The 15,710-nt window shown below is 39.1% G+C and overlaps 1 protein-coding gene across 9 annotated transcripts in view; it reads left to right on the top strand.

Annotated features, from left to right (window-relative positions):
* The window catches only part of MTMR1 (myotubularin related protein 1), a 52,886-nt gene that overhangs the window by 33,096 nt on the left and 4,080 nt on the right, over positions 1-15,710 (top strand). For all 9 annotated transcript variants that reach the window (XM_073358356.1, XM_073358354.1, XM_073358352.1 and 6 more), the window contains 2 exons: positions 2,818-2,931; positions 4,829-5,005. In XM_073358356.1, coding sequence (XP_073214457.1) covers positions 2,818-2,931; positions 4,829-5,005 — 291 coding nt within the window. The remainder of the gene's footprint in view (positions 1-2,817; positions 2,932-4,828; positions 5,006-15,710) is intronic.

Below are 15,710 nucleotides of genomic sequence, written 5' to 3'. Positions count from 1 at the left end.
GTTTTCTGAACCCATTTATCAGTTCAGTTGCTTTCCTCTGGGCTCTCTCCAGTTTGTTCACATCTAAAGTGTGACACCCCCCCGCCCTCCCCAAGAACTGCAGATACTGTACTGTGCCAGTTGAGTTCTCACCAGTGCTGTGTAGAGTTTGACAGTTATTTCACGTCTTATATACAATGCTCCAAATTATATTAGTCTTTTTTGCAACTGCCTCTTGTTAATTCATATTCAATTTGTGATCCACTCTAACACCTAGATCCTTTGCAGCACTACTATCAGCTAGCCAATTATTCCCCATTTTGTAATGTGTATTTGATTTTTTTCTTCCTCGATGTAGTACTTTTATCTTTTGTTGAATTTCATCTTGTTGATTTCAGAAGAATTTTCTAATTTGTCAATGTAATTTGGAATTCTAATCCTGTTCTCCAAAGTGCTTGCAACCCTTCACAACTTGGTGAACTCACAAATTTTGTAAACATATTCACCACTCCCTTATCTAAGTCACTAATGAAAATATTGAATAGTACGAGACCCAAGGCTGACCCTGGGAGACCCCTGTAGATTTGCCCTCCCTGTTTGATACTGAACCATTGATAACTACTCTTTGAATATGGTCTTTCGATCAGTTTTGCACCCACCTTATAGTAATTTAATCTGGGCCCAATTTCCCTAGTTTACTTATGAGAATGTTGAGGGACTCTGTTGAAAGCCTTACTAAAATCAAGATATATCACCTCTACTGCTTCCCCCCATCCACTAGGCCACCAACCCTGTCAAAGAAGCAAATTAGGTTAGTTTGGCATGATTTATTCTTGACAAATCTATTTTGGCTATTTCTTATAACCCTGTTGTTCTCTAAATGCTTACAAACTGATTGTTTAATAATTTGTTCCAGTATCTTTCCAGGTACCAACATTAGGCTGCCTGGTCTATAATTACCCAGGTCCCCGTTGTTCTCCTTTTTAAAGATAGGTACTACATTTTGCCTTCTTTAGTCCTCTGGGAACTCATCCATCCTTAATAAATTCTTGAAGGTAGTTGCTAACAGTTCCGAGATTGCTTCAGTTAGTTCCTTAGGTACCCTAGGATGAATTCCATCAGGCCCTGCTGACCTGAATACATCTAACTTATCTAAATATTCTTTAACTCATTCTTTCCCTATTTTGGTTTGCGTTCCTTCCCCCTTGTTGTTAATATTAATTGTGTTTGAGTATCTGGTCACCACCTTTGTAGTGAAGACTGAAGCAAAATAGACATTACACACTCAGACTTCTTGATGTTATTAGCCCTCCTTCCCTGTTAAGTAAAGGACCTACACTTCTCTTTGTCTTTCTCTTGCTACTAATGTATTTATAGGAACTTCTTATTGCCTTTGACAGCCCTTGCTAGGTGTAACTCATTTTGTGCCCTAGCCTTTCTGATTTTGTCCCTACATGCTCGTGCTGTTCTTTTGTACTCCTTAGCAATTTGCCCAGGTTTCCACTTTTTGATTCCTTTTTGATTTATAGGTCATTACAGAGCTCCTGATGGAGCCATATTTTGGCCTCTTGCTGCTCTTCCTGTCTTTCCTTTGCATTGGGATAGTTTATAGTTGTGCCTTTAAAATGTTTCTCTTTGAAACAAAAAAGGAAAAGAAACTTGGAATGTTGCTTGCTCCATGTCTTAAATACTCACTTCAGCTTCCTGCACAGTATGAAGCTAGAAAGCTACCATTTGAGACTCTGCAAAGACTTCTCATTATTGAGATGATGCTTTTTTCATAGAAGAATAAACCACTCTTTTAAAAAAAATTTTCTTCTCCTGTTTAAAAAGTATTTTCCTTTCTCTGTAATTATTTGAATCCATCCCCATACTGTCTAGGGGCAGAATTACTTTGTCCTATGGACGGGGCAGTTGTGGACAGTCACAGAATACTTAATCTGGTTATTGAGAGAATCCTTTCTCATTTGAATAAATACCAGCCTTTGTAGTTTTATTTATTATTTCAATTTGTAGGGCTCCTAAAATTGCAGGTGTCTTGGATTTTTGTTTCATAATTCTTAAACTTTCTGTAATTTTATACGCATACATACATATATGGTTGTTGGTACTTTAAAACCTCTAGTTAGTTATGAAGAAAGTATGTAATGGTGAATATTGACATAATACTACTTTCATTCCAGATGTGAGGGATTTACATTCTAATATGAAAAGGAAGATGGATTAGAGGATTATTCTACATAGTGGATAATAAACTTGAGGGAAGAATTAGGGGACAATGTAAACTGGGTGGAATGAGAAGGGAGTGTTTTTAAATACGTATTTACTATTAAACACGTTGTACATGCAACAATCTTAACTGTTCAATTTATTGTACATTAGTTTAGTAAATAAAGCTCTTAAATGCCCAAAGTGTTTGTTTTTTTAAGATGGCATCCTGTAACAAAAATAACTTGATGCAATGTTTGCAGGACACTGCCAGTCAGGGCTTCTTGGTCCTGTTGCTGGGTGTCACTGTTAACGTTAGCAGATCACTCCATACCTCTGTCTCAATTAACCTCTGTTAAAACAATAGCTATAATAATGCTTACTTTAGAATATTAGTAAAGTGTCATTAGATTTTGCAATGAAAAGCACTATCTAAGTACAATAGAGATGATCAAAATTGCTTAGCATTTCTTAAGATTGTCAATAGATGTAAACCCCACTTTTTGAAAAAATCATCCTTTTCTTGTGAATTTCTTGGTTGTTATCTTATTTATAAGGTTGCTTCTCTTTACTATGGATAACAAAAGTTTAAAATAATTCTAATACATAAAAATCTATACTTTTTTAAAGTTTCCTGCAGCCTTTGAATTCAATGAACTGTTTCTGATCACCATTTTGGATCACCTTTATAGTTGTCTCTTTGGGACTTTTTTATACAACTGTGAACAAGAACGATTGAAAGAGGTAAGTTCTACACTTGCTACTGTTTGACATGTTGATTTCATGCAGAGGTGCTTTGAGTATGAGACAAGAACATTTGAGCCTGTGTTTTAGTGGAATTTGTTGTTATCTAAATCTCTAGAGCTGGCCTGAAAATGAATTTAATGTTATAGATATGAGAAATATGTTCCAAACAGCCCCATAACCAGAAGAAGGGCCACTCTACACCATAGTTGAATTAAAACATTTTTCTAATTATGTCAGGCTCTACACCTTCCACCTCACTGTAGATCATGAACTGCTGTTCCAGATGATGTCCCAGTTCATGCACAAACCTCTAAAACACTTCTTACCAAAATCTTGGCCATCTGTAGAGGAGTTCTATGGTTGATGCAACGTTACCAGTACACTGCAGTCTGGAGCATCATTTGAAGCAGGATTTGATTATTGATGATGGAACATGAGGTTGAAGGATGGAAGAGAATTTAAAATATTTTGGTATTAGGGAGGTTAGCACTTTCACTCTGAAGCACTTTGCACCTTCTATAATATGCTTCATCCAGTCTCAAAGTATTATTACTATGCTGAAAATGTACATTTGTGGTTGGCCTTCTCCTCTCCGTCACACTTCATGCTTTCAGTAAAATAATTAACTGTCCCTTAGTGTTTGTGTTTAGCTTTGGTATTTTTCTGGGTTGGCTGTCTTATCTAGTACAACAAATTGCATGCATACACCACAAGATGGAGCTAAATAATACATTCTTAGCGAGTACGTGATTAACAGACAGTTTTCTTTCACAAATGGATAATTGGATGCAGCTCCCTTTAAAAAAAAAAAAAGAGAGAGAGAGAGCAATTTAACACACAGCTGTAGTAGAAACAGATGCTTTATAGTATTGAAAGAGTATAAAATTGCAAGATAAAACTGATAAGGTTTCAGAATATGAATTCTTGATTTTATGGTTTTATTGTGATTTTTTTTATTATTATATAGTTTTTTAAAAGTGCAGATAAAGCTAAAACTGGACACTTAATTAAAAGTACAATATTTAGATGGCTGTAAGCAGACAGTGGAAGAAATAGATGACACTCACTTTCCTCAAATACTGTTCCGGTTATTTCAAAGGATACATGCTTCTCTTCACTGATTTCTAGTTAATTTAATTTTGTCACATTTTGGGTTGGTCAGTGTGTTGTTATGAATATGACCAGCTATGGTTATCACTGCAGGGTTATAAACAGTGTAACACTGATCAGCTCAGAAAGCAAAATAGCCCCCAAATATACTAGAATCTTCATTCTGCTCCTGAACAGTTTTGTAGAGAAATGACAATCTTGCAACTATGATTAAGTCTTACAGCTGTTCAGTGACATGGATATTGGAAATGTTCTGAGCACTTACTGAATTGTAGTAAATAAAGTTGCCACTAGCTTCCCTGCCCAGTTAGTGCAGTAACTAGTCTGACTTTTTGGAAAAAAATTTTCCCCAAGGATAACAAAAGGAAATCTCAACAAATTAAATTAATGTGCCTTTAAATAAATATTGTGTATCAAATAGTTCTTGGAACAAAAGAACATTACTATGCTAAAATGTAAAGATTTTGAATTACATACATTAGAACGTCAGAGTTACAAACTGACCAGTCAACCAGACACCTCATTTAGAACTGGAAGTACACAATCAGACTGCAGCAGAGACAAAGGAAAAAAAAAAAAAGCAAATACAGTACAGTTACTGTGTTCAACATAAACTACTAAAAAAAATGAAGGGAAAAGCTGTATTAAGTCAATGTTCAGTTGTAAACTTTTGAAAAAATAATCATAACATTTCGTTCAGAGTTACGAACAACCTCCATTCCCAAGGTGTTCATAACTCTGAGGTTCTACTGTATACTAAATGGCATTCTTTTTATTTATTCAGGAGATAAGTACAAAGACTGTATCTTTATGGTCCTACATTAACAGTCAACTAGATGAATTTACTAATCCTTTCTATGTGAACTATGAAAACCACGTCCTGTATCCTGTTGCCAGTCTGAACCATTTGGAACTGTGGGTAAATTACTACGTCAGATGGAATCCAAGAATGAGGCCACAGGTATGGGTTCTTTCAGTTAGCTACTTTTGCCTTAAAGTGAACTGAGCAAACAGACTTTGAAAAGTTTTTAATTAATTAAAGTTTTTAATTTTGAATGGTCTCCTATCTGAATGATAGAGTAGTGCTCTAAAATATGAGGTGGTGGTGTTTATAAAACCTTACTGTCTCGCTGTTTTCATCAAAATCATAAGTGGAATGAACTATGGAAGAGGAGAGTTGCAGTATTCTTTTACTGAAGATTACTGATTCTTCTTTTGCTCCTGGACTGTTTTCCATGGCATGACAAATATCTCAAAATGTTCCACTTTGCTTGTTATGATGATGCTCAGGAGATTATTGCAAACACACGCACACGCAAACCTCTGTGCCTTATGTTTTCCAATATAATCATCAAAGTCCAAACATATGCAACAGCTTCTCATGTTAATAAATATAGTGGACTGCGTAATCACAATTTACCAAGATCACCTTTTCTATATTTGGTCAGTATAGTTTCAGATCCTGTTAGCCTGTCAGTAGAAAAGATCATCCCCATTTTTATTTAATGGACCTTATGTCTTCTTCAGAGATAAAAAATAAAATGTGATGTTCTTAGGGGATCACTGAAGATATTAAAAGAATGGACCTTTCCAACTACTGGTACGTTGGTTTAGTTTAGTGACTCTTCACATGATTCTTTCTTTTGTCCTGTTTTATGCTAGAATAAGAGAAAATAAAGTATTTAACATTAACAGGGAGCCCACTGAGGGGTAGTAGTTGTACAAGGCGACTTCATAAGTTCATCTATCAAACTGCAAAAAAAAATCTTCTTTAATCAAGTGGGAAATGTTTGTAGTGTTTTGGAAGTCCACTGAAAAGAGAAATGATCCAATATGTGGGTGTAATTGAGGATGAAGGCCAGCCCTTTAGCATGTGTAGGAAGGGGTGTTTGAACCCCTTGATGTGTCCATCAACTAATTAATCTTTTTGGTAAGAAGAGAAACTCACAAGAATTAAAGGGCAGTATTTGAATCAGTCAATATGTCAGTTAATGCATCTTTAGTTTTTCTGAATTACGGAGACTTGGATTTTCAAAAGGGCCTGTGGGTGTTAGGCACCTAACTTCCATTGACTTTCACTGGGAGTTGGTTATACAATTACCTTGGGCTCTTATTTGACAATTCCAGAATGAATCTGTTGTAAAATAGTAACTTTCTATAACCATTTTCTTCTTACTCCATTCTTGACCATCTCTGAATATCTGTTAATTGTCAGCTATTCTCTGCTTTGAAGCTACAGGATTCCAACTAAAGCCTGAACATATTGGAAGACAGTGCATGTTTAAAAATCACAACCAGCCAGGGTATTTAGAGTTTATAGAGATTGTGTTCTGTGAACAAGGGGCTACTTATAACTTACTATAGCAAGTGGTGGCTGAGTGCACCAAGGATTGGCAACACTAATTTGATATTATAGTAGTACCAACAACTTCAATAGTAGGATTATGGCCCCATTGTGTCAGGGTCTGTGCAGTTGGGGACAAACAGTGCCAGCCACAGAGAGTTCACAGTCTATGTGTATGACAATGCAGTGGGTGGATGGAATGGACAAATGGGGACATCTTTTGCTGGGAACCTTCTCACTAAATTGTGTTGCAGTAAGTCAGACACTTCTTTGTTCTTGAGCAAAAACCTGTTGCTCCAAATTGAAATTGGGTTGCTTTTAATCCTAAAAACAATTGATACTTCCTCATCCCAACAAAATCAGGTGGCTCATACTGCTTGGTCCTAGAACATTGAATCTGTTGATGAAGAAGAGAATTTCAGAATTATTCTTTCCTCCCTGAATTGGAAAGATTGCCATTTGTACTCAACTTGTGGGAGACCTGCTCGTACATTCTAGGTACTCTATTCTTTCTAGGCTTACCTGCTGCTTTTCACTTCCAAATGCCTCCATGCCAACCCACAATAGGTAGGATAATGCAACCTCCTGGAAAATGCTCTCAGAATTCTCCAATTGAGGTCAGGTCCCTCCTTTTTTCTACTTATTTTTATAGTACTTTTCAAATTAGCTTGGTACATTTCTGGTTTTCAGCTATCTAGCATCTGTAAGTATCCCTTTCTTGGACCCCTCTTGGCTAGATTTTTGTATTTCAGAAGACAGGGCAAATCCTTTAGAAAGACCGTTCTTCCTAGAACATGGCTTCTGTAGATGTAGTATTTCAAGGCATGAACCTTTGTCAGTCATGTCTGCAGGTCATGATTAAAGCCTTGAAACCTTTGAACTGCAAGCCCTACACTGCTGTATGAAAAAGGATTTATTTTGGTCATGAAAATTCCATAATTCCTAATTTTCTATTAGGATGTACTTTAAAGTTTCATTTTGTCACTAGCTAGTATCATCCATTTGTATTTAGGTTGTGACTGTATCTTCTCTTCCAAAAGCAGGATTTTTCTCTAAGGCCAGCTTCCTTTTATGCCTTCTACTATAGCCACCTTATCCCTCCCTCTGGGAACTGTAACAACTTTCTGAATTGTTAATATTTGTCAGCTTTACTTTTCTCGATGACTTTTCTGCAGGCTGTGTTCTTCTGGAAGCGAGGCTGTTATGAATAAAGCAGGCATCTTGAGATCCCTAAGCTATTAATTTGTTCAAATAAGTAGTTTTGCAAGTTTGTTCATCTTCTTATTTTTATTTGTTTAAGCCCTTGGTCCAAATACAAAAGTGACAGTGTTTGTAAACATAGGCATTCAAATTAGATGGTGAAATGTATACTGTGTGCTTGTTATAACAAATCTATCCCCTAGCACTTCTATACTAGAAGCATAGGAGACAGAACTAATCCAGTATGACAACTCATTTGTTCCTATCAGTATGTTTTTACTGAGAGCCCTCGATGTACTTAATTTTGTACAAAATGCAAAAGGTAACACTCTCTCTGAGAGAGAGCTTGTGTTGTAGGCAAAGCCGCTGGTGCTGCCTAAAGTCAGGATTGCCCGACACTTCCCACTATGGGAGGCTGTATTTAGTTGCTTACAGCTTTGCTAAAATGTAAACGTTTGGGCTGAAATTTCTGATATTCTGCATCTATCACCGATTGCATTTTTCCCAGTGCAACCTTTGTGTCTCTGCAGCCTTCATTTGGCCCTTTGTGGGTATGTATTATCATAGTGTGATCATATTATTAAATACTACTTTTTCTACAGCACCGTACCTCATTGAGTGCATAGGATGGACCTGCTCTGGGAATGCTCAGGGTTGTATAGTGAGAGACGGTTTGTTTGTTTGTAGGACGGCTACCTCATTTCTTACACTAGTTGAAAAGAGAAGGAGAAAGGGTGGTCTCATGGTTGAACTGGTGGAATTTTGTTGCCCTGGGGAATTTGAATCTGTCCTTGCCCCTGACGCAAACTTCCTATGTGATGCTGGGCATGTCACTTAAAATCAAACTTTTCATAGGTGGCCACTGATTATGTGTTTGTTGTTTTGTGGGCTTGATACCCCAAGATCCTATTTGCAGAAGTGTTAAGCATTTACAGCTGCAACTGAAGTCAGTGGGAGCGGGAGCAGTGTGAACACAAAGTGCTATGGAATGCTAATTACTATGAAAAATCAGGCCCTAATAGGGTGACCAGGCAGCAAATGTGAAAAATTGGGAGAGGACGTGGGGGGTAATAGGAGCCTATATAAGAAAAAGACCCAAAAATTGGGACATCTGGTCACCCTGGGTCCTAAGCATCTCAAAGTGGGCATCCAAAATTAGTGGACACATTCAGCCTTAATCACTCTGTACCTCAGTTCCCTATCTGTAAAATGGGGATAGTTATACCACCACACTTCACAGGGGTGCTGTGAAAATAAATTCATTAATATTTGTGAAGCTCTTAGATACGTAGTGATGAGCACTACAGAAAAGTACAGGAGGAAGTGAATAATTCTGCCTCCCGAGTAGGGTTTGGATAGTGTACGGTAAATAAGACCTAAAATTGAACAGTGGCAAGCAAACAAAATATTGAACAACTGCTTATTTTGTGCACTGAATGAGGCATCGGTCCTATGGGAAAAATAATATGTGGTCATATAATTAAAGATGGTCATACTGCATATGCACAAGGGGGCTAAACTACCATCTCCTAACTTCCGGATTCTTGACTTTGTGACCCTAGTGTCATTTTGTCATAGTTTGTTAGATGTCATTCTAAACAGACTGTAGATTTAATCAATGAAGTTAACTTTTAGAGCAACACTTGCACTTATGCCTGCTCATGCCACACATAGCACTGAGCAAATGGTGTGCCATCTTCACCCAGTGCTGCCAATTCATATAGGCACGCTCTGACTTGCAGCCCTCCTGCTGTTTTAGGCCCATGCCTCACTTGAGTAGACACTGTCAGTTCTAGATAACTTTGTAACTGGGCGTTAATACGTGCCCATAAAACACTGACCTACTGGTAAGTGCATTTGCACCCAGATGTGGCTCCAGAGGTGTAAGACTAATGCAGTAACACCTTCCTTCACTTGATCTTACCTTCCTTTCCATTTCTTCTTTTCTTTCCAACCGCTCCTTAAACTCTCTGCCACAGCTTTTAAATCTATACAGTAGTTTCCAAGAGCCGTATGTCAGTTTGCACAGACTAAGTTTCAGATTCACTAGTGACTACTTTTCACGTTGGCTTGGTGTAGTTGACACAACTTTATAAAAAGTCTGTTGTGTTGATTACTATTGAAAAATACTGCTCTCATCATGGTAGATGGACTTTACATGTGAGTATGTCGTTAGCGAGGATTTTAAAAGCAGCTCGATCAGACTTCCTGTTCTTTTGTGAAGAACAAAAAAATGAACTGAAAAACATTGTCTTCTTACAGCACGAAGAGTGTATTTTTGAAAAACTGACTGATATAGTCTGAATCAAGCGATGAATTTAAAGTAGTCATTTTCCTCTGCAGCCTTTCGTCCCTGTTGCTAAAATAGATAAAGTATGCTCATGGAAAGAAGAAAAAATGCATTCACAGCTGAACAATTTTCAAGTGAATGACTGTCCTTGAGCTAGTACAATAATGAACTAGATATCTATCCAATTAAGAACTGGTGGTACTGTAAGTGAATAGCTGTTATGACTTCTTTTAAACGACGCCTTGTGCTTACAAATATTGTTATCCAACAGTACTTCAAAATACTGAAGGATTTCATTTGAATGAAAAAATGAATGTCTATAAAGAAAATGGACGCAAAAACTTCAGGAGACCAAGATTTGACATGTTTAAGAAACAAAGTTCTCTTTTACATATGTACTTCAGTGGGGATGGCCCTTTGTTAACTGTGAAGTGGCTGTTCCTTTTGAGTTATTTTGTCTTCAGGACAGTAGACTCTCCTGGAGAATGTATGATGATGATTTTTTTTGAAAGGACACATGTTAATTAAAAGACAGTTAATAGAAATACCTAAATACTTTACTAATATTTTTCAATATAAGAAACAGCAGTGGAAATGAACACAGCTGTTAGTGGGATTGTGATTAGGAAGTTGGGAAGAGAGGTGGGCCACAAGACATTCTCTCTCTCTCTCTCTCTCTCTCTCAAGAGCGAATTCATGCTATTAAATAGTTGAAAACCCCTGGGTTAAGCAAACTTCTCCCTTATGTCGTAAGTCAAGTTTCCTTTTCCCCCTCCTACATCTTCAATGTTGCAAGTACATCCTTTGCCTTCCCCTTTGAATTGTCAGTCTGCATAGTGCTTTTAGATTTCATCGGTAACAAAGCATTTAGTACTGACATGTTATAAAGCCACTGCACGGTTGCAAGAGAAAATAGACGCACACCCCCAGGCAGGACAGCAAGAGGGAGATAATGGAACATGCGAGAAGGAAATGGAGTGGGTAGGGGGTACAGAATACTACAGGAGAAAAAGCAGCATCCTAGAGACATAGAAGGGTAGAGTAAGTCAATCATGACAGATAAGGGATATAGACAGCCTCTGAGGGCTTTGAGTGGGTGGAAGAGGAGAAATGGGAGTTAGGGAGGGGACAACAGCATACAGATTTATGACAAAAGGGCTGCCACTTGATTGCTGATGTCACATTATTGAAGGTAAAAAAAGAGCCTTCTGACTAACTTCTGTGGCTGTAGTGAAGCTTCAGGAAGTTCCCTGGACCAACCTTTATGGAGGCAATTAGCTCAATTAAGGGCTAAGGGCCAGTAGTCAATGGTGCTATGTCGACAAACACCAGCCAAAGATCTGGCCCTAAATCTCCACTACTTTGTACTGCTGGCCAACCCCTTCACATTGCCCTACTCTGCTTATCTTTTTAGATACTAAAGGTTTAATTGATGATTTTTTGGTAGTTTATCAGTTTCTAATGTTCTTTTCCTAAGAGTTTAGAATAATTCAAAAATCTGCTTTTATTTCTCATAAATGGTCAAATGAACAGTAAGTTCTTGGATCTGCTTCACACTTTGAAATATGTTAATATGTAATAAAGTAACTATGATATCTGTTAATTTCATTCTTAGTAAAATATTTTGATAAATCATGGAAGTGAAATTGAGAGTGATTTATCATTTGTTTCATCACTTGGGATATTTATTGGTACTAATGGCATTCATATATTTGTAGCTTAATCAAACTACAGAAAAAGGAAGTGCCCTCTTTTCTGCTCAAGAAGAGTTCTGGGACATCAGTCCACGGGAGATACCTTTCTTCTACCTTCGAAGAAGGATATGTTCTGTGTGTTCCCCCACAATGCCGCTGATACTGAGGGTGATGAACAAAATCAGACAGGCCTGGCCAAAGTTCTCCTAACAGTCGCTCAATCTCCCGAACGTTCCTCATCTCCTGTCACAGGATGTGGGTCGTGTGCCTCATCCCATCCTAGTGCTACTCCACCTCAGGATGTGGCTCCTTGATTGTTCATGGGGTTAGAATCCCCCTGCTCTATGGAAGAGCAACAGGAGTCACTGAATAGTAGAAAGAGGTCAACCGGTACTGCTTACCAGCAGAAATGGAAGAGATTCTTCCATTCGGGGGGTGATGTCGCTACCTCCTGCCTGATACTATGCTACTGTTACCTGCACACATTAGGGCACCCCACCTTTTCCCAGTCCATAGGACTCCAGGCGTAACCCAGTTAATTTAGGCCCCCCCACCTTTTCCCAATTGGTAGGGCTCCAAGCGAAAAGCACCTACCCTTACCCAATCCGTAGGGCTCAGGGCCACCTGTACCCGATTCATAGGGCTCCGGGTGTAACTAACCTGGTTAATTTAAGTACCCACACCCTTTACCAATACGTAGGGCTCCGGGTGCATACTACTTCTGCAGATGTGCAGGACCTTTTACCAGTGAAAGAGCCTTACACAGTAATATCCTGATCCTCTATTAACAATTACCAAGCATACAATGAATAAACATTAAGCATACAATGCCATTCTCACCAATCCTGATCATGCAGGCGGACTTCCCCTGTTGGCCAGGCAAGATTGGTCTCGTCTGAGTCCTAGTTGCTGCATGTCAAGGTCGTGCAGAGGATTCTTAACAGCTCTGGTCTTAGGCTATGTCTTGTGGGTGAGTTCTTCTTCTTCCAGGTCTTTCCTTCTGCTTCTTCTTCTTCCCAGCTAGTCTCCTTCTTGGACCCCAGTTTATATAGTGAAACTTGTCCTGCTTAGCTATACCTTAACCAATCATTTTACTCAAATCTATCTAACATATTGTAACATAATTCTCCAACCAATTATATCCCACTACCCTAATTAACTTACACTGAGAAAAATTAATTATACAGCAGACAGAAACAATTAAACAATAGAGAAGTGGGGACCATAATGACAAAGCAATAAAGAAATGAGAATTTCACAACCACAACTATTGATAAGTGATTTCTTGACGGACAGAAACCTTTAACCAACTTAAGATCTGTTTCTTTATCTGGTGATAGTGGGTGCCATTAGGATGGGGTCTCCTTCTTAACAGCCTGGTTTAATGTAATTTAGATGAATGTGAGGATGTGACTTCTTGTTTTTCAGCTAATGGCTGCTGCTTGGGTGCTCTTTTAATCTGGCTGCAGACAAAGGCCTTATCCTTACACTACTCTCAGTTATCTTGGATTATCTGTTGGTTCTGAAGACATCAGGGGTCTCAGTTCAGTTAAGCTCCTTTTGGCCACAATATCAACCTTCCTTCTTCTTGTAAAAGGATCCTCCATTTTTGCTCACCTGGTATCAATTGGGTTTATTTAAGGGTTTGGAGAATCTCTACCCTCCACATTAGGGACCCTACCCCAATCTGGCACCTCAGGTTGGTACTCAGTTTCTTTACGTGACCTCCATTTGAACCAATGGCAGTCTGTCTTCTGCTCCATTTATATATGAAGACATTCTTTTTAGTAGCCATCACGTTGGCTTGTAGGGTTGAAGAAATGGATGCCTTGATGGCAGATCTCCCCCTTTATGTTATTCTTCAAGGACAGTGTCTTTACCTCCACACAGTGAATCCCTACCTAAGGGTCTGTCGGAATTCCACCTTCATTTTTTCCACCTCCATGTATTCATTTTCCAGTTTTCATGCCCTATATTTTAGAAGAGCACTGGACTTCTACCTAGTATTGAGAAAGTCACCTAAGTGCTTCATTTCCTTCACAGATAGATCCAAGTTGTCCTTGATCTCTGCTCAGAGACTATTGAGATGGATATCTGGATGTATTATCACTTGTTATGTGGATGCAAGCGTTCATCCTCCCCACCCCCCAAAGGTGATAGCACATTCAACCAAATCATAGGCAACATCTACAGCATTACTTAAGTATGTGCCCGTATCTGAGCTGTGTAGGGCTGCTATCTGGGCTTCAATATGTATGTTTTCAAAACATCACACCCTGATTTATGCTGCCAGATCCAATGCAACACTTGTTTCTGCAGTGGTATCTTCAGTTCTGGTCTCAATTTCGAAACTCCCTCCTCCATCTGTGGATTCTGCTTAGAAGTCACCTGAGGTGGAGCATCCAAAGGGACACTGCTCAAAGAAGTGGTAGTCACCTTGTGCAGTAACTATGGTTCTTCGAGATGTGTCCTCCTATGGGTGCTCCACGACCTGCCCTCCTTCCTCTCTGCTAGGGGACGTTTGGCAGGAGATGGAACTGAGGGCAGTTCACCCGCGCACCCCTATAAAGTCTTTGTGTCTGGCATGCGGAGGCCTGGGGTGTATGCATGGGCTGAATGGACACTGCTAACTGAAAATCTCCAATCAAGGGCTTGAGAGGCACATGTGTGCCTAGGGAGACACATTTCTAAGACCTGCAGTTACTGCACAAAGTGAGTAACCTCTTCTGCCCATTACTGGAGCACCATCCCTTCTGTGCAGTGAATGAGGCAGGAAAATATTGGTGGGGAACAGTCTGTGGTAATGTAATTAAAGACTGTATCATACTGCATATGCGAGGGGGCCACAGTACAGTTGCACAGAAAACTTTAATCCTGGCATTACCTAACTTTTGAATGCTTGACTTCGTAACCATGTTCTTTGTCCATATTTTTTTGTGTATAATGTGAATATACGGTGCCTTAAGTGATGTGTTTTAAGTTTTGTAGACTTCATTATTGTGACTTTTACGTAATTTATTAATGTACCATCCTTTCAGATTGAAGCATGGAAGGGACAGGAAACTGTGCATGAGATTGTAAGGTGTTCTTTCCTAGTTTAGGTGTTGGGGAGGACAGAAAAGTAATACAGCCAGCATCCTCCCTTTTAAATGCTATACATAATGTCTGTATTCAGCAATGTTCACGCAGTGTGTCCTGCACAGATCTGTAGCAAGGTTCTACGAAGTCTGTTGTCTGAAACTGCTTTTCATGATTCTGGCTTGTTCAGTGGGACACCTAGGTGATATATGTGACAAGGTGTTCAAGTCTGTAAAAGAAAGATGTTGCACATTACAATGGTCCATGATTATGCTGTTCAGAAACCGGGCGTGCAAAGCCCCTGTGACCTAGGGCCCAGTGCAACACAACAGCTAAATCATTCTCTTATGGACCGGAGCTCTAGTGTAGGAAGAGTATCCACAAGGATGAACTCTGGTAGAACAGCAGGTTTTTTCTTATTGAAAAACGTAGTGGCCACTAGAAAAATATTCTTGCTGTCCATTAAATTGAGTTCCAATCTACATGCTGTGGTACAGCATCTCAGTGTTACTTGGCTGTGGAAGTTAATTGTTATAAATGTATTTCTAATATGCCAGGTCAAGAAACCGGTAGTGTGCAGTGACTGTCTGCCTTGTTGAAGGTTTGTGAAGACACCCTCTTTATGTTGACAGGTTTAGGTTGACATCCGATGAAGTGAGCTGTAGCTCACGAAAGCTCATGCTCAAATAAATTGGTTAGTCTCTAAGGTGCCACAAGTACTCCTTTTCCTCTTTATGTTGCAGTTGATATCCGCATGTACATGTGAGTGGAGGATGCTGACCTAGTGACTTCCAGGGTATCAGAAGTGGCATGAGCAAACTTCCTCTTTCCTGGACACAGCCCAGCTCTAGGAGTTTCATGCTTAACCCTGTAGCTCTGGAATCCTTTTTGAGCAGTAACTAGCAGTCAGGGATGAATGCCGTTCTCTCGAGCCAAACGTTTCATAGGTCTAGGCTACCCTATTACTTCTAACAGCCCTAGAGTTCCCCTCTGTTCTTCTGACAGCACTTACAGAATATCTGTCTTCCTTACTCTAGATAGTTGTAAATAGTTCACAGCT

The sequence above is a fragment of the Lepidochelys kempii genome, chromosome 9 (assembly GCF_965140265.1).
Source record: "Lepidochelys kempii isolate rLepKem1 chromosome 9, rLepKem1.hap2, whole genome shotgun sequence".
Lineage (NCBI taxonomy): Eukaryota > Metazoa > Chordata > Testudines > Cheloniidae > Lepidochelys > Lepidochelys kempii.
Note: the sequence above shows the minus strand (reverse complement) of the source record. Positions and strands in the feature narration are given on the sequence as shown.